Genomic DNA, 27,777 nt, shown 5'->3' with positions numbered 1-27,777 from the left:
AATTTCATAAAAATACTTAAAAAATAAAAAAGTCTGAATGGTTTGGATGTAACATTACTCTTTAATTGTTTTGTTTAAGCATTTTAAACCTATGCTTTCTCTTGTGTATTTTTGTTTCACATAATAAGAGTAATAGGGGATAGTAATCCACCTCATCATACAACAAGCCTCTCATCATACTAACATTTGTTTATGCCTAGAAAACACAGCAACAAATGAGCAAAGTCTACCTGCAACCTATTAAAACATTCTTTTATTCGAATACTAAAAAAACAAAATTGTACAGCCTTTCACGAGAAGAACACACAGAAAAAAAACAGAATTAAAAAAGGACCTTATTCAAAATAATTCAGACAAAACACAATTTAATAGGACAGCTAATATAAAAACCCCTATATGTATTTTGATTCTATAAACTGGAGTAATCATCATTTTCTATGGTTTAAAATGAAATCATTACAATATATTCCATCATGTTGTATTAGTTGGAGGAGCTAATAATGTTGATGCACATTAATAACTCATAAAAGAAAAGACAAAAAAGGATGCAACGCAAAAGACAAAAAACAAACAAACAAACAACAACACAAATAATTGCAGACAGCTGAAGTTCTGAACACTTGTTGACCTCATCATCAGGGAAATACTTCATGAAGTAGAGCTGTCACAATATACCAGTACTGATGATAATATTATATTAATTTCACATATATGAGGTGTGAGTATACCAGCGCTTCTTAAAGACAGTTATTTTTAACTGAACTACAATCTTCTCCTAAACCTTCCTCTCGGTAGTGATGGGCAAAGGGAAGCTTCGAAACAGTTCGAAGCGATGTTTCAGTATTTGTTGAAGCCTTGAAACGAATATGAAACCTAACTCTACAGTGGCATCTAGTGGCCACTTCTGTGAACTACATGCTCTGGCCAAAGAAAACTCCTAATAATGTGCCACTATGAAATGAGCCGGTCTTAGGTTTCCTTAATTTAAGTAGAATACAGGTTGAATTAAAGAAACATTAAAAATAAATAAATGACACATTGTTATATGCAATACAATAATCAAAGATTTTTATTCAAAAATAATATTTGTTCAGCTCTTTTTTAGCTGAGTCTGTTTGTTTTTTTTTGGATAACACTTCCCCTGCTTTCGAAAAAATCCTTTCACAGGGTACACTTGTTGCAGGGACATTTAAAAATGTCTTAGTCAGTTGGTACAAATTAGGGAAGCTCGTCGCTCTTGCCAGTAGGATCTGCCCGTCTTGGAATAGCCGTTTCGAAACATAGAGGCGTTCCTTCAATCGCTGAACTACAGTAACGTGACACGGGCGTTTCAGAACCGCTTTTCGGCACAACGTTTCGAAACGTTTCGATCCGGGACTTCAGAGAAGCGGACACGCCCGTTTCGGAAGTCACATCACTACCTCTCAGTCTTCCTCGCTATTTGTTACCGTATGCTACGTTTGTGTGTTGTTATTTTGGCGGGCTCGTCTCAGAACGATTCAACGTCCGAGACGCAACTTCAATTAAAACAAGCTAATTGCTAAAATTAGCTAAACCTTATTAAGCGCAGTCCATGGGCCTTTTTCACGGCAGCCATTTTGACACGTCATTGCAGGTACACACAGGTGGAATTGATTAAGCTAATGATGGTCCCACAGTGTGCACAATATCAGGATGCTGACCCACCTGACTAATTAACCTGATTTATTATTACACTTTACCCTCTGATGACTAGCCAAAATGCTACTGTAAATAGGGCCTACTGTGGCCTCCGGTCAACTCCGACCAGGGTCCAGCAACTTTGTGGCTACGTCCCGTAGACTTTCACGTAAATGTTATTAGATTTGCCTCATTTTCAGGCTGTTTTTGTGGATTTCGATTAAGTCCTGGTTAAATGTTGTGTAATAGTGATGCTCGTTACCCAGAGGGGGTCGATAAGAGAAGAAACCTGCACAGCTAACATTAGCAGAGTATGCTAGCACATCATCAACTAGCGTTGCCATTTCTATGTTACACTAGCTACATAATGTATACACATGCTGCTTTTGCTTTTTAATGATTGCAGCAGTGACAAAAGTCCTGCCAAGAGGTAATAAATCAAGTGACAAGTAGGGACTTTTTTGAAACCAGCGGAGTTCCCCCCCTGAGAAATAATTATATTTTAAGGCACTTCAGCCTTGGCTTCACTTTTCAGAACCGGAGGTTGCCATCCTGTGCTGAGTCGATTAGATGAGCGTCAAAATCGAAGGACAGATGGACAGAGATGAAGAAAAATACTTTTATTGACCTAATTTATGTGCACTCGTTTAATTTCAACTCTCACCAGATAGACTTTCATTGATACTTTGACTTTATTAATTTAGCACCTTACCAAGTTAAAACCAAGTTAAAAGGCAAGCAAGCAAATAAAGTTTCTTATTAACAAGGAAAAACAATATTTTAAAAGTTGAGAAATGCCCAGCTGTGCCACCTCGCATCTGAGATGGACCTCTCCAGAGTGAGTTAGGGAGCATAATTAGGTTGCGGTGACGTCTTTTAGAACGTGCCCAGCACCTTACACAAGCTGAGCGAGACTCAACTTGTTGTTTTTGCAGGAGACCAGACAGAAAGATGTTTGTTCAGCTCTCAGTTCTGTTGTAGCTTCTAACCAAATCTGCTGTGTGGCCTGAAGTTGACTTTGACTCCTGTGTCCCTGTTGATATCTGCTTGTATTTAACGGTTTCATGGTTGCTTTCAGCTCTACAGGTGATATTTGCTTGTATTTAACGGTTTCATGGTCGCTTTCAGCTCTACAGGAGTTGTGTTAAGTTGCATTTCCTAATATTGGGGCTTTTATTGCCTTACATAGTACGTATGTGGCGTTAGTTAAGTATGTCAAAATTGACTTCTGGTTCCACATGGGACATGAACAGCAGTTTCCTGGGTGAAAGTCCTGCCTTTGTTGTTTGACCCATCCAACCACCCTGACCTCCTTCCTACACAGACTTTTTTGCTGTTTGGACAGCTCTTTGATATAGCTTAAGTATTTTGCTGTCGTGTAGTCTTTTCCACAGGTTCTTCTCCCGGATATAGTCGTGGTTGATGTAGAAAATGACATGGGTTTTAATACGCTTCTGAAAGTAGTAGGTAGAGTATAAATTGTAGTCCTTAGTCATGAATCCGTAAGCACTCACCTGAGGGCGACAAGAACAGAACAGCGACGATTGAGAATAACTCAGCGAGAAAAGACTGGTTTGAAGACCAGTTTTAACATTTTGAGAAATAACGCTTGTTCAATTTCTTGTGGAGATTAAGATGAAAAGATCAGTCCCTCTCATGTCTGTCTGAAAAAGTGGAAGCTATGCCAGCCGATGATTTGTTTAGCTTAGCATAAAACTGTAAAGGTAAGGTAAAGGTTTTATGCCAATTAAAGCTCACTAATTAACAAGTTATCTCAAAAACATTAATAATCCCTTATGTAGCCCATAGAGAAACCCACCTTCTCATCCTTCTAATTCTCTAAATGCATATGATTTTCAGAAGGGCATCAAGGCCAGACAGAAGGGCCAAGATGGCTGCCGGTGAAATTCTTGCCCTGTTCTCATCTAAAGCCCAAGTTATGCTTCCGCGTCTACACAACGCAAGGGGGCTTGCAGACCCCTTACGTCCTTGCGGACCCCCCTTACGTCCAACGCAAGGGCCTGACGTGCACCTCCCAAAAATCCTAGACGCGCGTCGAGGCGACGCAACGCCAACGCAACGCCAACGCAACACCAACGCAGCGGCATTGGCTGTGATTGGTCCGCTAACTACATCCGCTGGAGACCGCTATCCGGTACCGCCATTTAAACTTTTAAAAGGCTACTTTTATTGTTTGCACCTTCTCGCTTTTGCACAAAGAAATAAAACACCAAGTTCTGAAAAATTGTGGACGTTTAAAGCCGGAAAGTAAACAAATACGCTATAACGAGGCTAACGACGATATACGTCAAGAGTCTCGGTCGGTCGGTCAGTCTTTACAAAAAACATAGCGCCCTTTACCGGTGTGGCATTGAATTGCATTTCGACACGTAAACCCAACGCAGAACCATCACGGTCTCCAAGCAACTGCGTGGCCGTTGCGTTGCCGTTGCGTTATCACTACGCGGAAGCATAATCAGGGCTTAACTCTCAACAAGAAAGTAAATCAGCACTTCTGTATACTAACAGTATAGATGACAGGTGGACAAGATTCAGTAATATTAACTCACAGTGTCACAGGTTTGCAGAGCCAGGAAGAGCGTGAACGCCCCATTGGTTGGTCTTACCGTCGCCCAGTGTACAGTTTTCAGATTAGAAGACTTTATGAACCTGTGCGGAATAAACAGTGTCAAGTTAACATAGTCTTCTATCTAAAAGACAAGACACATTACATCCTCCAAATAAAATAATTATTTTTGCTATTTTCATAATTTGTTTATCTGTCGGTTTATTATCGTCATTGTTTCTAATGTTAGCAAACATTTTAATGACTGCTTTTGTTTATTTTCACTTGCTGTAATGCTTTTTAATTCTGTTTGGTAAATACCTTTGGGCTGCATCTCTACATAAGTGCCCTACAAATAAAGTTGTTACCATTGTTATTCCAAAGCATAAAAAGTAGGATTGTTAGAGGAGGTTGACCTGTTTCGAACGTATCTGAGAAAATCCTGGTGCAGAACATAGAAGCGGGTCTCATTGTACTGCCCTGCATAGTACTTCCTCGGCCTGCAGGGTTGAAATACAAGGTCAGAGGCTGATTTTTCTTTTCTGTACAATGAAGTTAGTACTCTTTATTGGGGAAACAAAAGATCATTTTTCACGTCAAGAAAGCTTTTTGTTGTATAACCTTTGAAGTATAAAACTGTGAAAATGTATAACTGGAAAGACGACACACCCAAAAGCAAGTGATGTCTTGCATGGAACATAGCTAAATTAGCCAGTGAGCTAACAAGCCAAGATAATTGCAAAGCCAGATGAGAGACTTAGTTCACCAAGCGGTTTCACACAAAACTAAATTGTACTATAAATCTACTACAAACTGCAACTTTTTTGACCTCCATAATTATCTCTTAAATTGACAGATATTATATGTGTTATTCATGGCACAATTCAAACAGGATAAAAAAAACATTTGTCTATCGCTCTTGGCTACCGTACATATTTCTTTCCCCCAAAATAAAGTTCCATGGAGTCACTGGAAGAGTTGGGACTTTTCCTGGCCCAATGCGTTTCCAATCCAATATATTTCAGCACTGTATAAGTGTGTTTGTGTTCATACATGTCGTTCTTGACTATAGAGAGTTGATTTTCACCTCTTTTTTTTATATGGCCCAGCAGTGATCCGTTCTCCTTTAAGAAGACCCTCGAGCCAATTGAAATCCCTCAACCCCTCAGGAATCAGCACGTATTTTATACCCTGCCAAAAGGACGAGGATTACTGATCAGTGTGTGTGTGGGGGGGCATAAACCATTGCAATATTACATTTGCGTTTCAGTACCTCATCATGAGGGATAGTGTATCCATACTTCCTGAAGAAAACTGGCGATGAAACGATGGAGTAGGCTGTGTGAACATACACCGATGTTCTGGTTCCTACGTCTTCCTCGTAACCTTTGATTACTGCACCGTTCATCCTACCGCACAAACAAATCCAAACGGGAGAGTGGCTTTAGAAACTAAGCTAACGTTTATCATAAAATCAAGAAAGACTGCTGTTGCATGCAAAAGGAAAATAGGTCCAAAATAAATTAATCACACCGAACACGACACAAAGACGGAAGCCGCTACCGTGTTAGCCTAGCTTAGCTGTGAGTGAGCTGAGTGCCATTGCCAAAACAAGCATTTTTAAAGTTATTTGTGTATCGTCTTAACGGACAGACTTAACAAACCATGACTTCGGACTTTTTACTAATCGTCGTTTCTTTGGCATACTCTTTATCCGTAAATTGTAATTAAACCACAGCGTCGTTTTTTGATAGCGACTGTTAGATTTACTGATCCCACTCCAGGTAAAGACATATACTCAGACAGGACGCTGTTTCCTGGTGTGTACAACATGTACAAACAAAGCAGTAAAACGCCACAGACCTTACCGGCTGCATTTCCAAGTTCCAACCTTTGCATTCCATAAACACGGAATAAAAAATAATCGATTTTTGACATTTGTAAATCGTTGATTTTTTCCCCCCACCCCTACTCCTAATGGCATCCATTGAGAAGGTTATACTTGAGATGACGAATTTAGATGGGAGGCGGATGTATAGGGGATAGTTGGGAGGATGTTGATCCAACCTATTTGCAAGATCAAATCAGGTTGCTTGTTTTGGCAGGCATGTACAAGTCAAAAGAAAACACAACAGGAATACTTTGGAATGTTGACACTGGAAGACATATCTCTTAAAACATCTCATGTTTTCTCTTCTGTCATATGAATTGATGACGGACACAAGGCAGGTACAATGAGAATGTGACGAACTTCAGCCTCCTACATGACTGTTAACATACATGACAAGTAAACTGATTAAGAAAGCAAATATTAGTTTAAGTTTGTTCTCCAGTTTTTCAAATAATTTGATAGAACTAATATGTAAACGGAAGAAGAGGTGATGCTCTACCTTAAATACAGAAGGCAAATCATGTTAAGGTCATCAAATAATATCCTTATGGGATTCCATAAGTATAAAAAAATAAAAGTTAAAAGAGTTAAAAAAAAAAATCTAAGATAATATTTGTCACCTCTGTGACACAGGGATATGCTGTATGATCTTCACCATGAATAACCTGTCAAATCGTTGTGAAACTTAATTGCTAGTTGGGGCTTAACAAATGAAATCAACACGTTTCTTTCTTACCGAAAAACGTAATCATGAGCATCGATTTCTTTCCCAACTTTAGAGGCATTGAGGATCCCTGCAGTGCCCACCACAGCACAGCGCACACACCCGTCACCGCCTGGCTTTGGAAGGAGTAGTGGCACTTTTGGCTTTGGGATCAACCTCACTGACGCCATCACATCTGCAAAAAAACAAACAAACCAAAATAAACTGGGTTTTAAGATTTAAAAACAACAGGAACTTTACTGCAAACTAAAGTCAAGAGCATATGTCTTACCCCTTGCTAGGTGTTAACAGTTGTGTTATGCCGAAAACAGCGTTTTCTAGTAACTGTATATTAAATAAATAACTGTGTGAAAGGTGTTGCTCATAGTGATGCATCTACAGAGAATAATTACATGAATCTGCAGCTCCTCTTGCCTCCTTTACTGCACTTTATAGTGAGTCTCAGCTATTTGTTATGCTGTCTGGCAGCAACTTTACCGTGTAATCCTGCGCAACAACAACAGACCAAGAGACGCGGCAATATCACAAAAGTAATGGCTTTTATGTTCTCCTTCATTTACATTACATTTAAAACTGTTGGAATCAATGCAAAGGAAAGGATACAGCGAGGGTGTTTTTATTTTGTACCTAGAATGTAGTTGTCCATTTTGTTTGTGCTCTGTAACACTTGAAGTTACTGACTGGTCAGAATTAAGATTTTAGTCTATATATATATATATATATAGCCATTTTATTTATTTTAAATTCAGTTTTATAATGTTCTACAGTTTTTGTGTGATGTTTAACTTCAGAGAGAAAATAAATGATATTTAAACCAAAACTAACCTTGTCATAGCTTCACATCTCACTTAGGAGTAAAAAAAGAACGTTTTTCTAGTAACTGTATATAAAATAATATATAGCAGTAATATAATATATAGTAGTAATAGGCTTGCGAAAACTTAGGGTAACCGTGAGAAGCGACTCACACAGACGCATTGAAACACCTACCGTCATACTTGTACCCCATAAAACCAAAGGGATTGTTGAAATGTGAAAGCCGGTTCCACTCGCTCATGTTGATGCTGTGCAGAAACAAACTGATTCTGGGAAGGAAAGCCTTCTTGAAGCTCTCGTCCTCGGAGTTACGCAGAGACTGAGGACATGTCTGAGAATAGGATAACATTTTAAATTATGAAATAAGATTAATCCTGATCACATGGCTAAACATGAATTGACAACAGGAAAGAGGCCACATAGCACCAACAGGTAGACAAATAAATAAAAAAGAAGACATTTAATTGATTGCAGTTTACTGTAACTTTAAGGGAAAGCAAACACACCCATGCAGGTCACAACTGAATATGTGGCGGTGCATTTTACCTACTACCCACGAAGTTAATACATTTATTACACTCCTGTCCAATCTTGCCATAGCTTGCTTACTGTCTGCCAAGGTAGAGCGTCCTGGTTATAAATATCCTCAAAATCCCACTGAGGAAGCTTCTTGAAGGATCTTTTGGAGAGGCGTGGCATGGGAGTCTCAGCCACAGCGCCATGGGTAGAGTGTCTCATTTGTTCACTTTCTGGCATCGTTTCCTGGGTTGTGATTGTGGTGATATTTGCTGCATGCCTTAACGCAACAGGTGGTGCAGTCGAATTTCCACTTTCATCCCAGTACTGAAAATTTTCTTCGCCAGTTTGTTTTTTTCCTGAGAATCTAGTCCAGCTGAAATTTGACAAAAAAGCAACACATGTGACAGACAAGTATCAGCAAGATACACTTTTAAGTGTCTTCAGTTAAAAAACTGTATCTGAAATTGTTCGGGATTGAATAATGAATTAGAAAGTATTATAAATAAATTTGTTTGTTCCCATTATGTCGTTCTCGACTCAATTTAGCTGACCTCCTGCTGTCTGATAAATATCCCCATGAAAAAAGAAAAAGTACAATGCAAAGTGAGATCACAAACAGAACAGAAAATGTCTGGGTGGTTTGGACTGCCATCGCTGAGACTGAGAACCGGAGAGTTTTCTGTTCAATTAAATTCTGCCAAAAGTGTTTTTCTTTCCCTCTGATTATTTGTGCTCAGGCCACCTGCCACTTCATTGGGCAGGGCTAAAGCTACACACAATAAAATGTGAACTATTAACACACACACACCCCTTCACTTTGGTACATTAGCTGGTTTATTACACAACAGGGGAAATTATGCACAAGTCACTCTCCAGGATGTGTACCTCTTACAGGTTTAATGATAAAATTGAATAATAATTAAAAAAAGTTGTGAAATAGATTAACACATTTTTTATTTACTTACGTTAAAAGGAACCCCGGCTATGAAGACTTGTAGGCCCTAATACGCCACAATTGTTCTCTTGTACTAAAATATGTTGTCAGAAGCACACAAAATGTTGCCATTGCTTTAAAAATATATAATATTTAGTACATATTTTGACCTACGTAGGACGCCATGTTTTCCGCGCGCAATGCACTCTGGGGGCGATGACGTAGACTGGTTGCACTCGGTAGAATAGCTATTGACGCTAGTGTTTGTTTACGTGCGTTTGTTAAGTAATTTCAAGTAAAATGCCACATTGTACTGCTTTTGGGTGCGATTTCCAGTCAAAAGGCAACAAGGGGAGTGATGTGAGTTTACACTGCTTTCCTACTGACAAGAAGAGGAGAAAGGAGTGGGAAGATGCCTGTGGACGGACACAACTTCCCAAAGATCCGCGGCTGTGTTCTCGACATTTTTCTCCTGATGCATTTGAGGCTTTTAGTCGACCACAACTGCTGAAAGAGCTTACCGGAGCAGCTGGGTATAAACGAAGACTAAAATCAAATGCTTTTCGGACAATTCCCCCACATAAGGAGCCTAAACGCCCTCGGGAGCGAGTGAAATGCGCGTTAAACATCGATAAGTACCGCTCCGCCGTAAAGCGGTACAAAGCGATCAACAAAAACTATCTTCTACAGAGACTCGCAAAGTAAACACATGGCGTGTTATGGATGACTACGGGAGTTAGACCGCGGTCAAGCCAGCCGCAAACAGCCGAAATTCAAGTATAAAAGTCCCATATTTATACCTGAGATAGCATCTTTGCCCATATTTGAGCTCCTGTAAAAAGACTTTGCTCAATAATTCCTGGCTATGGGTGGTATATTTGACTTCTACACATAGAGGACTACAACTATACTTTAAATCAAGCATTTTTACTGTAGCAATGTGGAGAAATTCAAGTATAAATGTCCCATATTTATACCTGAGATTGCATCTTTGCCCATATTTGAGCTACTCTTTAGAAATAGTTGTAGTAAATTTGTACACTCGAAATTTAAGTGCGGCTGATTTGACCACGGAGATCGGAGTTGCGGCTGGCTTGACCGCGGTCCTTTAAAGTGATAAAAATCGTTTTTTGTGTGTGTTGTGAATAACACATGGTACATGCTTTGCGTCAGAAGTTGCAGAAATACATAATTTATGGTACAATATTGTGTGTGTGGCTCGTATAAATAAGAGAACATATGTCGGCCCTGTCGTTGTATATTTTTCCAAGGAGGAGCAGCATTTGCACCCATTAACACTAACGTAACATACAAGGATCAGCAATTCTGTCAGACTACATCATCACACAGACAATTCATAAAGCACAGGGCTACTGTGACTTACTATAGTCTGCAGATTTCATGCAGGACAACGACCCCTTGTGGTAACCATATGAAACTGTTGAATTACTTCTTTTTCTTTGCATTTCGAGTGCTTACTATCACTGAGTGAAATAGAATAAGAAATTAGATAACAATAAAAATGAATAAATACTATTGGCCCCATCATGAATGTATAGGCTACATCTGCTCTGAACAGAAATGTGCTGCATAATAATTTAATAAAAATACTTAAAAAATAAAAAATTCTGAATGGTTTGGATGTAACATTACTCTTTAATTGTTTTGTTTAAGCATTTTAAACCTATGCTTTCTCTTGTGTATTTTTGTTTCACATAATAAGAGTTATAGGTGATAGTAATCCACCTCATCATACAACAAGCCTCTCATCATACTAGCATTTGTTTATGCCTAGAAAACACAGCAACAAATCAGCAAAGTCTACCTGCAACCTATTAAAACATTCTTTTATTCGAATACTAAAAAAACAAAATTGTACAGCCTTTCACGAGAAGAACACACAGAAAAAAACGGAATTAAAAAAGGACCTTATTCAAAATAATTCAGACAAAACACAATTTAATAGGACAGCTAATATAAAAACCCCTATATGTATTTTGATTCTATAAACTGGAGTAATCATCATTTTTTATGGTTTAAAATTAAATAATTACAATATAGTCTATTCCATCATGTTGTATTAGTTGGAGGAGCTAATAATGTTGATGCATATTAATAACTCATAAAAGAAAAAAAAAAAAAGGATGCAACGCAAAAGACAAAAAACAAACAAACAACAACACTCCCAACATAAGGACTAGATACCAATAATTGCAGACAGCTGAAGTTCTGAACACTTGTTGACCTCATCACCAGGGAAATACGTCATGAAGTAGAGGTGTCACAATATACCAGTACTGATGATAATATTATATTAATTTCACATATGAGGTGAGGCTGCACGGTGGTGTAGTGGGTAGCACTCTCTCCTCAGAGCAAGAGGGTGCTGGGTTCGATTCCCGGGTCGGCCCGGGTACCTTCTGTGTGGAGTTTGCATGTTCTCCCCGTGTAAGCGTGGGTTCTCTCCGGGTTCTCCGGCTTCCTCCCACAGTCCAAAGACATGCAGGATGGGGATAGATTGATTGATGACTCTAAATTGCCCGTAGGTGTGAATTTGAGTGTCTCTATATGTTAGCCCTGTGATAGACTGGCGACCTGTCCAGGGTGTACCCTGCCTTCGCCCAATGACAGCTGGGATCGGCTCCAGCCCCCCCCCCGTGACCCTGAATACAGGATAAGCGGTAGAAGATGGATGGATGGATGGATATATGAGGTGTAAGTATACCAGTGCTTCTTAAAGACAGTTATTTGAAACTGAACTACAATCTTTTCCTAAACCTACCGATGTGTGTTATTTGTTGGTAAAATCAATTATACCCAGACAAGGTTCCTGGGGAAGACGGAAGTTTAGTTTGAAAAGACGACGTACGCACGCAAAGAGCGTACATTAGCAAGACGAAAACCTGGCACGCGCGAAACTGACGCTAGAGGGTGGACGTAGCGCGTCATAGTTTTGCGTGAAGCTGTTGTAGTTGACGACCCTGTGTTGACTCAAAGGTATGTCCTTCCTCTCAGTCTTCCTCGCTATTTGTTACCGTATGCTATGTTTGTGTGTTGTTATTTTGGCAGGCTCATCTCTGAACGATTCAACGTCCGAGACGCAACTTCAATTAAAACAAGCTAATTGTTAAAATTAGCTAAACCTTATTAAGTGCAGTCCATGGGCCTTTTTCACGGCAGCCATTTTGACACGTCATTGCAGGTACACACAGGTGGAATTGATTAAGCTAATGATGGTCCCACAGTGTGCACAATATCAGGATGCTGACCCCCCTGACTAATTAACCTGATTTATTATTACACTTTACCCTCTGATGACTAGCCAAAATGCTACTGTAAATAGGGCCTACTCTGGCCTCCGGTCAACTCCGACCAGGGTCCAGCAACTTTGTGGCTACGTCCCGTAGACTTTCACGTAAATGTTATTAGATTTGCTTCATTTTCAGGCTGTTTTTGTGGATTTCGATTTAGTCCTGGTTGAATGTTGTGTAATAGTGATGCTCGTTACCCAGAGGGGGTCGATAAGAGAAGAAACCTGCACAGCTAACATTAGCAGAGTATGCTAGCACATCATTAACTAGCGTTGCCATTTCTATGTTACACTAGCTACATAATGTATACACATGCTGCTTTTGCTTTTTAATGATTGCAGCAGTGACTAAAGTCCTGCCAAGAGGTAATAAATCAAGTGACAAGTAGGGACTTAGGACTTTTTTGCAACCAGCTGAGTTCCCCCCCTGAGAAATAATTACATTTTAAGGCACTTCAGCCTTGGCTTCACTTTTCAGAACCGGAGGTTGCCATCCTGTGCTGAGTCGATTAGATGAGCGTCAAAATCGAAGGACAGATAGACAGAGACGACTCCTTCTATTTTAGTTAGATGAGGGTTGAATACATTTTTGAGTATGTATAAAGTGACCTAATCCTATCTTTGATGGCATTATTGCCATCTTCCACCCGTTTTGAATGTTATCAGCCGATTGAATGGCTGTTATCAGTGGTTATCACCACCATTCTAATGCTTCAGATGGGCCCAACTTCACCTACCAAATTGCGAATTGAAACGAAACTAATTTAGATTTAGGCAACAAAACACCTGAGGTTAAAGAAAAGGTTGTGGTTTGGGTTAAAAGTACCAGTGTTTCCCTAATTATTGCCTTGGGCGGTGCAGCTTTCTCTCCCATGAAAGAAAGAAGAAAAATACTTTTATTGACCTAATTTATGTGCACTCATTTAACTTCAACCCTCGCCAGATAGACTTTCATTGATACTTTGACCTGCGTTACCGGTTGAGAAATGCCCAGCTGTGCCACCTCGCATCTGAGATGGACCTCTCCAGAGTGAGTTAGGGAGCATAATTAGGTTGCGGTGACGTCTTTTAGAACGTGCCCAGCACCTTAAACAAGCTGAGCGAGACTCAACTTGTTGTTTTTGCAGGAGACCAGACAGAAAGATGTTTGTTCAGCTCTCAGTTCTGTTGTAGCTTCTAACCAAATCTGCTGTGTGGCGTGAAGTTGACTTTGACTCCTGTGTCCCTGTTGATATCTGATTGTATTTAACGGTTTCATGGTTGCTTTCAGCTCTACAGGAGTTGTGTTAAGTTGCATTTCCTAATATTGGGGCTTTTATTGCCTTACATAGTACGTATGTGGCGTTAGTTAAGTATGTCAAAATTGACTTCTGGTTCCACATGGGACATGAACAGCAGTTTCCTGGGTGAAAATCCTGCCTTTGTTGTTTGACCCATCCAACCACCCTGACCTCCTTCCTACACAGACTTTTTTGCTGTTTGGACAGCTCTTTGATATAGCTTAAGTATTTTGCTGTCGTGTAGTCTTTTCCACAGGTTCTTCTCCCGGATATAGTCGTGGTTGATGTAGAAAACGACATGGGTTTTAATATGCTTCTCAAAGTAGTAGTTAGAGTATAAATTGTAGTCCTCAGTCATGAATCCGTAAGCACTCACCTGAGGGCGACAAGAACAGAACAGCGACGATTGAGAATAACTCAGCGAGAAAAGACTGGTTTGAAGACCAGTTTTAACATTTTGAGAAATAACGCTTGTTCAATTTCTTGTGGAGATTAAGATGAAAAGATCAGTCCCTCTCATGTCTGTCTGAAAAAGTGGAAGCTATGCCAGCCGATGATTTGTTTAGCTTAGCATAAAACTGTAAAGGTAAGATAAAGGTTTTATGCCAATTAAAGCTCACTAATTAACAAGTTATCTCAAAAACATTAATAATCCCTTATGTAGCCCCCAGAAAAACCCACCTTCTCATCCTTCTCATTCTCTAAATGCATATGATTTTCAGAAGGGCATCAAGGCCAGACAGAAGGGCCAAGATGGCTGCCGGTGAAATTCCTGCCCTGTTCTCATCTAACTCTCAACAAGAAAGTAAATCAGCACTTCTGTATACTAACAGTATAGATGACAGGTGGACAAGATTCAGTAATATTAACTCACAGTGTCACAGGTTTGCAGAGCCAGGAAGAGCGTGAACGCCCCATTGGTTGGTCTTACTATCGGCCAGTGTACAGTATTCAGATTAGAAGACTTTAAGAACCTGCGTGGAATAAACAGTGTCAAGTTAACATAGTCTTCTATCTAAAAGACAAGACACATTACATCCTCCAAATAAAATAATTATTTTTGCTGTAATGCTTTTTAATTCTGTTTGGTAAATACCTTTGGGCTGCATCTCTACATAAGTGCCCTACAAATAAAGTTGTTATCATTGTTATTCCAAAGCATAAAATGTAGGATTGTTAGAGGAGGTTGACCTGTTTCGAACGTATCTGAGAAAATCCTGGTGCAGAACATAGAAGCGGGTCTCATTGTACTGCCCTGCATAGTACTTCCTCGGCCTGCAGGGTTGAAATACAAAGTCAGAGACTGATTTTTCTTTTCTGTACAATGAAGTTAGTACTCTTTATTGGGGAAACAAAAGATCATTTTTCACGTCAAGAAAGCTTTTTGTTGTATAACCTTTGAAGTATAAAACTGTGAAAATGTATAACTGGAAAGACGACACACCCAAAAGCAAGTGATGTCTTGCATGGAACATAGCTAAATCGATGATGGCTTTTAAAAATGAACTGCTGGCATATAACTGGAATGAAATGTATGACAAAAATAGACATTAACCGTGCATATGAAGAATTTCTCAGAATATTCACAACATTATACAATAAAAACTGTCCAATAACCCAATATACAAGAAAAAGTAAATACTCGGAATGCCCATGGATCACGAAGGGTTTACAAAATGCCTGTAAAAAGAAAAACACACTGTACCGAAATTTTATAAGGCTGAAAACTGAAGATACTGAGAATAAATATAAAACGTATAAAAATAAGTTAACTAAAATTATAAGAACTAATAGAAAAGACTACTATAGGAATATATTGGAAAAGAACAAAAACAATATTAAAGGAATATGGAACATACTGAACAGTGTTATAAAAAATGGTTTGGGACTCAGAAATGATCCTAAGTACTTTTTGGTTAATGAAAAGGAGGAGTACAATATGGATGTTGTGGCCAACTGCTTTAACCATTTTTTTGTAAATATTGGTCCTGACCTAGCAAGAACAATTCCTGATCAAGGGACATCCGAGCAAAATATGGAAAAATTAATAAATAGAAATGAGTACTCTATGTTTCTCACAGCAGTGGAAGAAAGGGAAATTGTTGATATTGTTTTGAGTTGTAAGGGCAAAAAGTCTAAGGATTGTGATGACATTTATATGACTGTGGTAAAAAAAGTGATTGAGGGAATAACAAAACCATTCACATACATCTGTAACTTATCATTCCAAACTGGTACATTTCCAAAAAAAATGAAAATAGCAAAAGTCATACCTCTGTACAAATCTGGGAACAAACACCAATTCACAAATTACAGACCGGTCTCATTACTGCCACAATTCTCCAAAATTCTTGAAAAGCTATTCAATAATCGACTGGATAATTTCATAGATAAGCACAAACTGCTCAGTGAAAATCAATACGGATTCAGAGCAAATAGATCTACATCAATGGCTTGACTAGACTCAGTTGAAGAAATAACAAATTCTATAGACCAAAATCAACAATCAGTAGGGATATTCATAGATCTAAAAAAAGCCTTTGACACAATAAATCATGATATATTAATAATAAAACTGGAACGTTATGGCATCAGGGGTATAGTGGGGAACTGGGTGAGGAGTTACTTGAGTGACAGGCAACAATTTGTGACTCTTGGTGATTGTTCCTCTATGTGTTTGGACATTGCTTGTGGTGTTCCCCAGGGGTCAGTGCTAGGCCCAAAATGTTTCATTCTTTACATAAATGACTTATGTAATGTATCAAAAGTGTTGAAGCTTGTTTTGTTTGCTGACGATACAAACATATTTTTTTCTGGTGATGATTTATATCAATTAGTAGAGGTGATCAATTTAGAAATGAGCAAATTAAAATTATGGTTCAATATTAATTATCTTTAAACTTAGGCAAAACAAAATTAATGTTATTTGGAAACTGCAGAATAAATGAACAAATAAAGATACGGATTGATGGGGTAGACATTGAAAGAGTTAGTCAAATAAAATTCCTCGGGGTAACAATTGATGAAAAACTAAACTGGAAATCGCACATAAAACATATACACTCCAAGGTGTCCAGAAGCATTGCAGTATTATATAAAGCCAAACAGGTTCTGGATCTTAAATCACTACACATTCTCTATTGTTCACTGGTTTCACCTTATTTAAGTTACTGTGTAGAGGTTTGGGGCAATAATTACAAGAGTACATTACATTCACTGTTTATTTTGCAGAAAAGAGCTATACGGACCATTTTCAATGCTGGTTATAGGGATCATACAAACTCATTATTCATACAGTCAGAAATACTCAAATTGACAGATCTGGTTGAATTTCAAACAGCACAATTAATGTTCAAAGCAAAAAATAACTAACTACCAGCAAATATTCAAGGAATGTTCACCCAAAGAGAAGGGAGTTATTTCTTACGGGGACTGTTTAAATTTAAATTGCGAAAGGTGCGTACATCCAGAAAAAGTTTTTGTATTTCTGTCTGTGGTGTAAAACTATGGAATAGTTTGAAAGAAGAGCTCAAGCAATGTCCAAACATAAAATTATTTAAAAAGAGGTTAAAGGAAATGATTCTCGAAAGGTACAGGGATGAGGGTGTTTGATGATCATTGGGTGTTAATTGTTTATTTATTAGTTTGTTATTTATTAATTTTGTATCCGTGTTTTGTATTTAAGTATTAGTTATTATATATACTATACTATATTATATTTATTATACTACAGTTATTATAGTATATATTTGATATGAACATATAAGTAATACATTTTTATTTTACATAAAGTATATATATTATATTATATTTGGATACATTAAGAATAAATATATATATATATATATATATATATATATATATATATATATATATATATATATATAATAAGTAATAATACATGAAAATGTTATTAATAATTACTATGAATAAGGAAGCCTAACTAAAATGAGGGATGGAGAAGGGGTGGGATTAGATAAGTGCAAACTTCTTCCCACTCCTTTTCGAACATGCTTTTCTTTTTTGCAATTGTTTGTCATTCATGTATATAATTATGCTTTCTATTTCTATTTCTGTTATTTCTGTAACAATTGTTTTTTTTTTTTTTTTTTACGCGTTCGAAATAAAATTTCAATCAATCAATCAAAAAAAGCCAGTGAGCTAACAAGCCAAGATAATTGCAAAGCCAGATGAGAGACTTAGTTCACCAAGCGGTTTCACACAAAACTAAATTGTACTACAAATCTACTACAAACTGCAACTTTTTTGACCTCCATAATTATCTCTTAAATTGACAGATATTATATGTGTTATTCATGGAACAATTCAAACAGGATAAAAAAAACATTTGTCTATCGCTGTTGGCTACCGTACATATTTCTTTCCCCCAAAATAAAGTTCCATGGAGTCACTGGAAGACTTTTCCTGGCCCAATGCGTTTCCAATCCAATATATTTCAGCACTGTATAAGTGTGTTTGTGTTCATACATGTCGTTCTTGACTATAGAGAGTTGATTTTCACCTCGTGTTTTTATATGGCCCAGCAGTGATCCGTTCTCCTTTAAGAAGACCCTCGAGCCAATTGAAATCCCTCATCCCCTCAGGAATCAGCACGTATTTTATACCCTGCCAAAAGGACGAGGATTACTGATCAGTGTGTGTGTGGGGGGGCATAAACCATTGCAATATTACATTTGCGTTTCAGTACCTCATCATGAGGGATAGTGTATCCATACTTCCTGAAGAAAAGTGGCGATGAAACGATGGAGTGGGCTGTGTGAACATACACCGATGTTCTGGTTCCTACGTCTTCCTCGTAACCTTTGATTACTGCACCGTTCATCCTACCGCACAAACAAATCCAAACGGGAGAGTGGCTTTAGAAACTAAGCTAACGTTTATCATAAAATCAAGAAAGACTGCTGTTGTCATTGGCTGCCGGTTACCTTTGCATGCAAAAGGAAAATAGGTCCAAAATAAATGAATCACACCGAACGCGACACAAAGTTGTCGCGCGTCCAAGTTACATATAAAGTCAGACGGAAGCCGCTACCATGTTAGCCTAGCTTAGCTGTGAGTGAGCTGAGTGCCATTGCCAAAACAAGCATTTTTAAAGTTATTTGTGTATCCTCTTAACGGACAGACTTAACAAACCATGACTTCTGACTTTTTACTAATCGTCGTTACTTTGGCATACTCTTTATCCGTAAATTGTAATTAAACCACCGCGTCGTTTTTTGATAGCGACTGTTAGATTTACTGATCCCCCTCCAGGTAAAGATATATACTCAGACAGGACGCTGTTTCCTGGTGTGTATAACATGTACAAACAAAGCAGTAAAACGCCACAGACTTTACCGGCTGCATTTCCAAGTTCCACCCTTTGCATTCCATAAACACGGAATAAAAAATTATCGATTTTTGACATTTGTAAATCGTTGATTTTTTCCCCCTACCCCTACTCCTAATGGCATCCATTGAGAAGGTTATACTTGAGATGACTAATTTAGATGGGAGGCGGATGTATGGGACAGTTGGAAGGATGTTGATCCAACCTATTTGCAAGATCAAATCAGGTTGCTTGTTTTGGCAGGCATGTCAAAAGAAAACACAACGGGAATACTTTGGAATGTTGACACTGGAAGACATCATATCTCTTAAAACATCTCATGTTTTCTCTTCTGTCATATGAATTGATGACGGAAACAAGGCAGGTACAATGAGAATGTGACGAACTTCAGCCTCCTACATGACTGTTGATGAAAGCATGTTACTATCCTTGATGATGGCAAGTTTTTCTTTTTAAATGACAAAGTTGTCCTCAGAAATAAAATTCTTTAAATGCGTGATTTGCCTATTTTTTTTTTACACAATACGTATTTTAGATGTATAAAGGGGTATTTAATGGGTTAAGTAGGCTGTCAACAAAGAAACATGAAGTACACTGAAGCATAAACCTTAGTAACAATTTTGATTATACTATTTTTCTTAAGGTTTAAATTGCTGGCGTCAAATTGACACTGAGGATAACAGATGTTAGAACATTTGAGGAGGGTTTTAAAGGTGCTACATCGTGAGATCCACAAACCTTGACATTTATGACGGATGATGATTTGAAAGTTGGTTTATTAACCGGACTCTACTGTTCAGTGCGTGCATGATAATAGAAGTAAAACTGATTAATAAAGCAAATATTAGTTTGTTCTCCAGTTTTTCAAATAATTTGATAGAAATAATATGTAAACGGAAGAAGAGGTGATGCTTTACCTTAAATACAGAAGGCAATTCATGTTAAGGTCATCAAATCATATCCTTATGGGATTCCCATAAGTATGAAAAAATAAAAGGTAAAAGAGTTTAAAAAATCTAAGATAATATTTGTCACCTCTCTGACACTACAGGGATATGCTGTATGATCTTCACCATGAATGGCCTGTCAAATCGTTGTGAAACTTAATTGCTAGTTGGGGCTTAACAAATGAAATCGACACGTTTCTTTCTTACCGAAAAACGTAATCATGAGCATCGATTTCTTTCCCAACTTTAGAGGCATTGAGGATCCCTGCAGTGCCCACCACAGCACAGCGCACACACCCGTCACCGCCTGGCTTTGGAAGGAGTAGTGGCACTTTTGGCTTTGGGATCAACCTCACTGACGCCATCACATCTGCAAAAAAAACAAACAAACCAAAAAAAAAAAGAAAGAAAACTGGATTTAAAGATTAAAAAACAGAAGTATCAACATCACATGCAAGAAGAACGTCAACCGTTCCCGTCTGGTTCCGCTCCTGCGTGTGCACATGTTTGTAGTCAACACTAGCGGAGCAAGTGGCCATGGGTAGGCAGCGGATTAGGCAGAGATCCCTAATTTGTTATGCTGTCCGGCAGCAACTTTACTGCTTTGGTTAACAACTCTCATTGTATTTTGTTAATAAACAAATATTTTTACACAATACAAAATCGAATTGGTGACTCTAAACTGCCCGTAGGTGTGAATGTGAGCGTGAATGGTTGTTTGTCTCTACATGTCGGCCCTGTGATAGACTGGCGACCTCTCCAGGGTGTACCCTGCCTTCGCCCAATGACAGCTGGGATCGGCTCCAGCCCCCCCGTGACCCTGAATACAGGATAAGCGGTAGACGATGGATGGATGGATGGAATACAAAATCGAGCATTATAGAAGTAGACACCGTGAGACGCGACTCACACAGACGCATTGAAACACCTACCGTCATACTTGTACTCCATAAAACCAAAGGGATTGTTGAAATGTGAAAGCCGGTTCCACTCGCTCATGGTGATGCTGTGCAGAAACAAACTGATTCTGGGAAGGAAAGCCTTCTTGAAGCTCTCGTCCTCGGAGTTACGCAGAGACTGAGGACATGTCTGAGAATAGGATAACATTTTAAATTATGAAATGAGATTAATCCTGATCACATGGCTAAATATGAATTAACAACAGGAGAGAGGCCACATAGCACCAACAGGTAGACAAATAAAAAAAAAAGAAGACATTTAATTGATTGCAGTTTACTGTAACTTTAAGGGAAAGCAAACACACCTATGCAGGTCACAGCTGAATATGTGGCGGTGCATTTTACCTAATTTATTAATACATTAATTACACTCCTGTCCAATCTTTCCATAGCTTGCTTACTGTCTGCCAAGGTGGAGCGTCCTGGTTATAAATATCCTCAAAATCCCACTGAGGAAGCTTCTTGAAGGATCTTTTGGAGAGGACGGGCATGGGAGTCTCAGCCACAGCGCCATGGGTAGAGTGTCTCATTTGTTCACTTTCTGGCATCGTTTCCTGGGTTGTGATTGTGGTGATATTTGCTGCATGCCTTAACGCAACAGGTGGTGCAGTCGAATTTCCTCTTTCAGCCCAGAACTGAAAAATTTCTTCACCTGTGTGTTTTTTTCCTGAGAATCTAGTCCAGCTGATGTGGAAATTTGACAAAATTGACAAAAAAAAATGTGACAGACAAGTATCAGCAAGATACACTTTAAAGTGTCTTCAGTTAAAAAACTGTATCTAAAATTGTTCTGTTGCACTTTTTTTAATGAAAAATTAACCGGATAATTTAATAATGAACTAGAAAGTATTATAAATAAGTTTGTTTGTTCCCATGAAGTCGTTCTTGACTACATTTAGCTTACCTGCTGCTGTCTGATAAATATCCCCATGAAAAAAGAAAAAGTACAATGCAAAGTGACATCACAAACAGAACAGAAAACTTCTGGGTGGTTTGGACTGCCATCGCCGAGACTGAGAACCGGAGAGTTTTCTGTTCAATTAAATGCTGCCAAAAGTGTTTTTCTTTCCCTCCTAGTATTTGTGCCCAGGCCACCTGCCACTTCATTGGGCAGGGCTAAAGCAACACACAATAAAATGTGAACTATTAACACACACACACCCCTTCACTTTGGTACATTAGCTGGTTTATTACACAACAGGGGAAGTTATGCAGAAGTAACTCTCCAGGATGTGTACCTCTTACAGGTTTAATGATAAAATTGAATAATAATAAAAAAAAGTTGTGAAACACATTTTTATTTACTTACGTTAAAACAATAGCCCTTTTTTTTTTTAAAGATTATTTTTCGGCTAGAGCGCCGTTCAAGCCTTTTATTATTTTATACAGACAGTGTGGAAACAGGGAGAGAGAGGGAGAAGACATGCGGGAAACTGATCCCGGACCACCACGTCGAGGACGTTGAGCCTCTGTACATGGGGCGGCTGCCCTAACCACTGCACCATCTATCCTCACCTATCCTCTTTATTTATCTACCGGTAACTAGAAAATCCTGCTCCCTGTTGCAAGAGTTTCCAGTTGATACAATCTATATGTGGCATGATCATGCGGGTAGATCGGACAAAGGGCTGGTTATTTATACTCACTATACCAGTGCCAAGTTGTACTGAAACTTTCTTCAGTCGGGTCGTGACCCTGTCACCGTGGGTCGGGGGACGCAGTTGTATGAGAGCTGTGCAGCGCCGATTATCTAGCCAGTGGGGCGCACACACACTTTCCATTCACACGATGGGTAAACAATGAATTACTCTATCAAAACATCAAAATGTTTGTAACGTTACCCAGCCTCAATGGGACAGCAATAAAACACAATTAAAAGAGAGTACGTCATATTAAAACAGAAATGGGAGTGGTGGTTGCGCGGACCGTATAGCTTGTGGTGAACCTTCTGAACGAGTTTATTGAAGTGTTTTGTGTGCCGGAATAGTCCTTCACGGGTTAAAAGAGTGCCATTCGAGGGTGGATCTAAAAAAAACACAAGTCTCAGATGGAATAGAGTCTGAGCTGCTCCTCCATGTCTCCATCGGACACCTCCCCAAACGTCTCCTGGTTGTCTTTCAGTAGCTGGAAGATGGCAGCCAGCTGTTCACGTTGCACCCTGGAAAAAAACAAATGTGTCAAAGAAACGTTTATCAGGTAAAAGTTACAGTGTAACAAATATATTTAAAAAAGCTGTTAAAAACTCCTCAGATCTCCTCCCAACTTGATTGTTAATTAAGATAAATTAACTGCTAGAGATTTTACAACTGTAAAAAAAAAAAAAAAAAAAAATCTTCATCACTTTCTTCCTCCCCTCTGTACGGCAAACAGGTGGTAGCTGCCATTTAGCTTAGCTTAGCATAAAGACTGGACACTGGGGGAAACGGCTAGCATGACTTCCAGCACCTCTAAAGCTCACGGAAAATAAGCAGTAATAACTTTATTTATTCTGTAAGAAAAACACATGAAATGTCATCATTACTCATCTTGCCTCTGAGCAGTTCCGAGACGATGGGAAGTAACTGGTACGAACAAAGAAACAGTATGAGCGAATTGCTCCCCCATCTTAATCTATAGTCAGAATCTGGGTGGGGTGGATGTGCTTGGCTTGATGATGATACACCAACTATGCTGACAGACAGGTGGACTGCCAAATAGTTTTGTCACCACATGTGACGTTAATATCCGAAGCTCAATGTGAGCAAGACCAAAAAGCTTCTGTCGGGTTAGCAGAGGAACCCTGTCCTGGTTTTCAGAGAGCAAGTGGAAATGTGAAAAGCATGCAAAAACATGCATTGTCTGTTGGACTGCCATTTTTTGTTGTTGTTATGCTTCATTTATTATAACTTATGATGTGTATACAGTATAAAGATACACTATGATATTTGATATTCCATGTCATACTACGGTATTTGCTTCTACAAAGCATTCCAGCGTTGCTGAACAAGAGAGAGTTCACACAGACTCGTCTGCGTTTTATCTTCTTCGGATCTACTGTTTTCAGCTTGTTATGTCTGCCGGGGATGCGTTACCCGGCTCGCTCAGTTTACAAAGAACGGCGCCTCGCCTCGCCTCGCCTCTGATGCGGCTCTGTGACTTCCTATGGTTGCCGTCTCAGAGGCGTAGTATTCTGTCACCCCTTTCCATCTCACTTAGCGTTTACACTGATGACGGGGCGGAAAAAAGGTGTGATACTCCCGCAACGTGTAAAAGGGGCTCCTGACTGCCATGTCAGGACACAAGTCCAGGTGTTGTATTACACTGAGTCCTCCTTGTGGCAGAAGAGAGGAGAGTCCTGAGAAGATTAACTAACACTCTTTGGCCAGAAGTGACGACTTGAGAAACAATCACTACCTGCTGCGACACCTGAGAATCACACGCCTAATGTGGAATAATGGGGCAGCGGGAGGGGGGTGGGTATGTGGGATGCACATCAGTCGCTTCATGGCCGCTTTATGTGAAGCTCAGCTGAGCTCAAAATTGAGAATGCTAAATGGTTCTGGAGTAGTTTTCATACAATGGCCAGAAAGTGACTCCCCTGAGAAAAAAAACGGGTGAGAATAACTCATACCTTACCACATAATTGCTCCTTTTTCAGGCTTACAGACAGTTAAAGTCTGTGTTGGAGTGTATCCTGCAATGATAAGAGCAGGGCATGCAGATGCATTACAGGAAAAAAAAAAAAAAAAAACTTGTGGGTGCTCCTTTTGTTTTTGTTTTTTTTATTTTCCCTAGCAGTCGGCGAACGCTTCCAGTGCTTTCTTTAAGTCTCGTGTCATTCATCCTTCAGCTAATGCCTGGCAGAGACTCAATCTAGCCTTACTCAGTCTAGCCTAAAGAGGCGGGCTGCAGCAGCTAAACGTGGAGTCAAATGGCAACAACACACAAACACACGTGAAGCCTGTGTAGGGGAGATTAGAGGGAGGAAGAGGAGGAGTCGACACTGGACAGATGGCAGAGCAGCTACGTGGAAACAAGGCAACGGAATGTAAACGTTCGAATCAATCAAAACATTTGATTTTTAGTAAAACTTTAGCAGACATTTGGTCACTTTTTTCACAAGGCATGTTTTACATTTCTTTATTAATGGTTGTGATGTTGTTTATTAATGCTATGTCAGTTAAAAGCCATTACTAATATTTTTTTGGTTGCCAGGTTGTGGAAAATCCTCCTCCAGCATGACACTCGTCTAAGCTCCTTAATTGGACAGGAAAGCCCCAATGCACTGCCCAGCTATTGGATGGGTCTCCCTTATTAAAAGTGGTATCATTATTTGTAGTTTTCACTGACCTCCGCTCCTCCTCCAGCTCCTCTGAGGACATCATCATTTGCATGTGGTGGGATCGCGCCTTTCCTGGGACGTACTTCAAGGAATCGGTTGCATTCGATTCCTCTGTCTCTGATGAAACAGAATACATTTTAATATCGAAACACCTTTATTTTGAGAAAAAACACACATAGTGGTGTATATTTGAAATATTTAACTCACAGCTTTTACAAGGTGTGTAAACTCACCGTTGATCCCCGGGCTCTCTGTGGCTCCTTCAGTCTGGGGGTATGAGAAAGCACACTTTAGGAGCTGCTTATCAGAGAGCCCGATGTATGACCGGCGACTCCCTGACGAGGCCTCGGAAAAAGAGTCTGCCTCTAAGCTCATATGCCTCGATCCAGGTCTGGCGACAGACAGGCTGGATGTGGAGGAGGAGGGCTCAACTGGTGTTGCCAGTTCTTCAGTGTGAGGGTGGGGATGTGCCTCCTCCTGTGAGAATTGAGGGGTTAGATGAGGGGCAACAAACAATTATTAATTCCACAGATTTTCACAAAAAACAACAAATAGATTTTTTTTTTTTACATGTGAAATATGTGCATGTCCTTGCAGGCAGGCCTGGATTCTCCAAAGAAATAACTAATTGTTACCTCTGTTCCTCACCTCCCCCGGTTGCTGATCTGGCCTACACTTGGCGCCGGTGTCAGGTTATCACACTTTGCTCCCTTGGGTGCTGATTTGACCCCTCTCTCCCTGTCCTGTTTTCACATCTCTACAGGCAGACATCCAGATATCCTCACCTGGCACTTAAGAGGCTAAAACCAGCCCAGGGAGGGTCCTGACAGCTGGCTGAGAGGTGTGGAGGAGGCTCATTATAAGAGGTGAATAGAAGGGTAAAGCCATTCGGCTTCTTTCTATATATTGATACCAATTTAGGCTAAAAGACGCAACAAAATGTCCAGTTTATGTTGTTGAAATCCTCCTAGTCGATGCCCTCTGTGCCAATTACTTTTTGCACGGGTCACATCGGCTACGAATAATGTCTGCAAATGTTGAACTCAACCACATTTAAGCTACTTAACTACTGTACTTAAGTACACATTTGAAGTACTTCTACTTTACATGAGTGCTTCCATTTCATGCAACTTTACACTTCTACTCCACTAAAATTCACGGGGGAATGTATTGTACTCTGTACTCTACTACATGTATTGGCTGCAGCTAATTATTTTAATTATTGAATAATTTCCAGATTATTTTCTTGATTTATGAAATCATCTTTTGTCTACAGAATGATGGCCCCGGGTTCCCAAATTGTTTTGTGACATCTTCAACCGTCTTGTTTTATGAAAATCAATCACCAGTGCAAAATGTGAAGAAATGTACTATCATATCATTAATTGCCCTTCGATCAATTTAATTAAGATTAATCCACTAATTGTTGCAGCTCCAGACATATGAAACATACATAAAATACAATGCATTGTTACAGAGGAATTAATCAAAGGGAGATGATAATCTAACAATATGAAATGTGTTTTTATATATGATAAAATAACACGCATGAAGCAAAATTAGTGTTTTTAAGTAACTTAAAGTGCATTTTTTACTGGTAATACTTCAGATTGGTAATACAAGTGAACTTTTTTATGTTGGTAGCTCTTGCTAATGTCATTTAAGGATCTGAATACTTATTCCACCCCTGCTTATGGACGATAATTAGATAAAGATACTACATAGAAGGACTTTTACAGTCAATTTCTATTTTTGTTCTTCTTCGATTTTATACATGCATCATATTTTACTAGGTTCAGATTTTCACTGTTTGCAATCTTCTCTTAATTGCAGTTAATTCAAGTTATATAACGCAGAGGAGCATTTTCCCCCGTCTATCACCGTTACTTTCATCTTTATAACGGATTTGAGTGCTTCTTCCACTTCTGACTGGACATGCAAACTGAGTGGGAGTGTAGTGATAGAATTAGTCTACATAATGAAAGGCAAAAACAAAACAAGCAGACCCCCCCCCCCCTTAAATGACTTACTGAAAGCACAGATTTCACCACATCCCAGTGGTCGTGTGCGCTCCCGCTGATCTCACACCAGTCGTCCTCGGTCTTCTTCTTCTTCTTCTTCTTGTCCGGTAAATGGCCATTCTCCCACGGCTGAGCTAATCCCCCGGCCGCGCCGTCTCCCCTGTGTCCGAAATAACTCGCAAAGTCGGCGGAGGAGGGCGAGGAGCCGTTGAACAGCGACGTCGCGACCACGATCGCGAGCAGCGTGAAGATAGCGGCCGACAGCAGGAAAGTTAGATCCATGTCTGCGGAGCGCGGCGGGTGACGTCGATGACGGCCTGTTTCTGTTCACCGGAGTCGGCTGCGTTCACACTCGGCCATCCCGCTGCGCGTAATAATCCCCCACCAAACATCAGCGTTAACGAGCGGCGTTTACGGGATATGGTAGCACACAATCTCCTCTCCGAGCATGACGTCACATCCTCCCCCCCCCCCCTGGTC

The 27,777-nt window shown here is 39.5% G+C and overlaps 2 protein-coding genes across 6 annotated transcripts; both read right to left on the bottom strand.

Annotated features, from left to right (window-relative positions):
• Positions 1-123: 123 nt before the first annotated feature.
• LOC311033266 (alpha-N-acetylgalactosaminide alpha-2,6-sialyltransferase 2-like) lies at positions 124-27,777 on the bottom strand. 5 transcript variants are annotated; one of them, XM_084040551.1, is made up of 10 exons: positions 21,860-22,992; positions 21,357-21,639; positions 20,929-21,085; positions 20,204-20,366; positions 18,408-18,543; positions 18,222-18,325; positions 14,891-14,974; positions 14,574-14,673; positions 11,888-14,075; positions 124-781 (listed from the first exon to the last, which is right to left on the bottom strand). In XM_084040551.1, exons 1-9 carry the CDS (start codon positions 22,060-22,062, stop codon positions 13,878-13,880), a joined length of 1,428 nt encoding a protein of 475 aa, XP_083896677.1. In that variant the 5' UTR covers positions 22,063-22,992; the 3' UTR covers positions 124-781; positions 11,888-13,877. The 5 variants fall into 5 exon arrangements, with proteins under 5 accessions (XP_083896677.1, XP_083896676.1, XP_083896678.1 ...); XM_084040552.1 differs by lacking the exon at positions 124-781 and having other exon boundaries at positions 13,405-13,425; positions 13,849-14,075; XM_084040550.1 differs by lacking the exon at positions 124-781 and having other exon boundaries at positions 10,936-14,075.
• Positions 2,265-8,613, bottom strand: LOC311032693 (alpha-N-acetylgalactosaminide alpha-2,6-sialyltransferase 1-like). The gene is made up of 9 exons (XM_084039656.1): positions 8,266-8,613; positions 7,831-7,987; positions 6,853-7,015; positions 5,499-5,634; positions 5,313-5,416; positions 4,642-4,725; positions 4,230-4,329; positions 2,947-3,173; positions 2,265-2,473 (listed from the first exon to the last, which is right to left on the bottom strand). Exons 1-8 carry the CDS (start codon positions 8,410-8,412, stop codon positions 2,976-2,978), a joined length of 1,089 nt encoding a protein of 362 aa, XP_083895782.1. The 5' UTR covers positions 8,413-8,613; the 3' UTR covers positions 2,265-2,473; positions 2,947-2,975.

Source organism: Eutrigla gurnardus, assembly GCF_963514095.1.
Source record: "Eutrigla gurnardus genome assembly, chromosome: 22".
In the NCBI taxonomy this organism is placed as follows: Eukaryota; Metazoa; Chordata; class Actinopteri; order Perciformes; family Triglidae; genus Eutrigla; species Eutrigla gurnardus.
This window is presented reverse-complemented; position numbering and strand designations above follow the sequence as displayed.

Coding starts and splice junctions, on each gene's coding strand:
- LOC311032693 (XM_084039656.1), bottom strand. CDS start 8,412: ATGCCAGAAAGTGAACAAATGAGACACTCTACCCATGGCGCTGTGGCT. Junction 5,635..6,852: donor GCTCATGATTACGTTTTTCG/GTAAGAAAGAAA, acceptor TTTGTGCGGTAG/GATGAACGGTGCAGTAATCA. Junction 4,330..4,641: donor CTCAGATACGTTCGAAACAG/GTCAACCTCCTC, acceptor TATTCCGCACAG/GTTCATAAAGTCTTCTAATC.
- LOC311033266 (XM_084040551.1), bottom strand. CDS start 22,062: ATGAAGTGGCAGGTGGCCTGGGCACAAATACTAGGAGGGAAAGAAAAA. Junction 21,640..21,859: donor TATTTATCAGACAGCAGCAG/GTAAGCTAAATG, acceptor TTTCCACATCAG/CTGGACTAGATTCTCAGGAA. Junction 18,326..18,407: donor ACACTATCCCTCATGATGAG/GTACTGAAACGC, acceptor TCCTTTTGGCAG/GGTATAAAATACGTGCTGAT.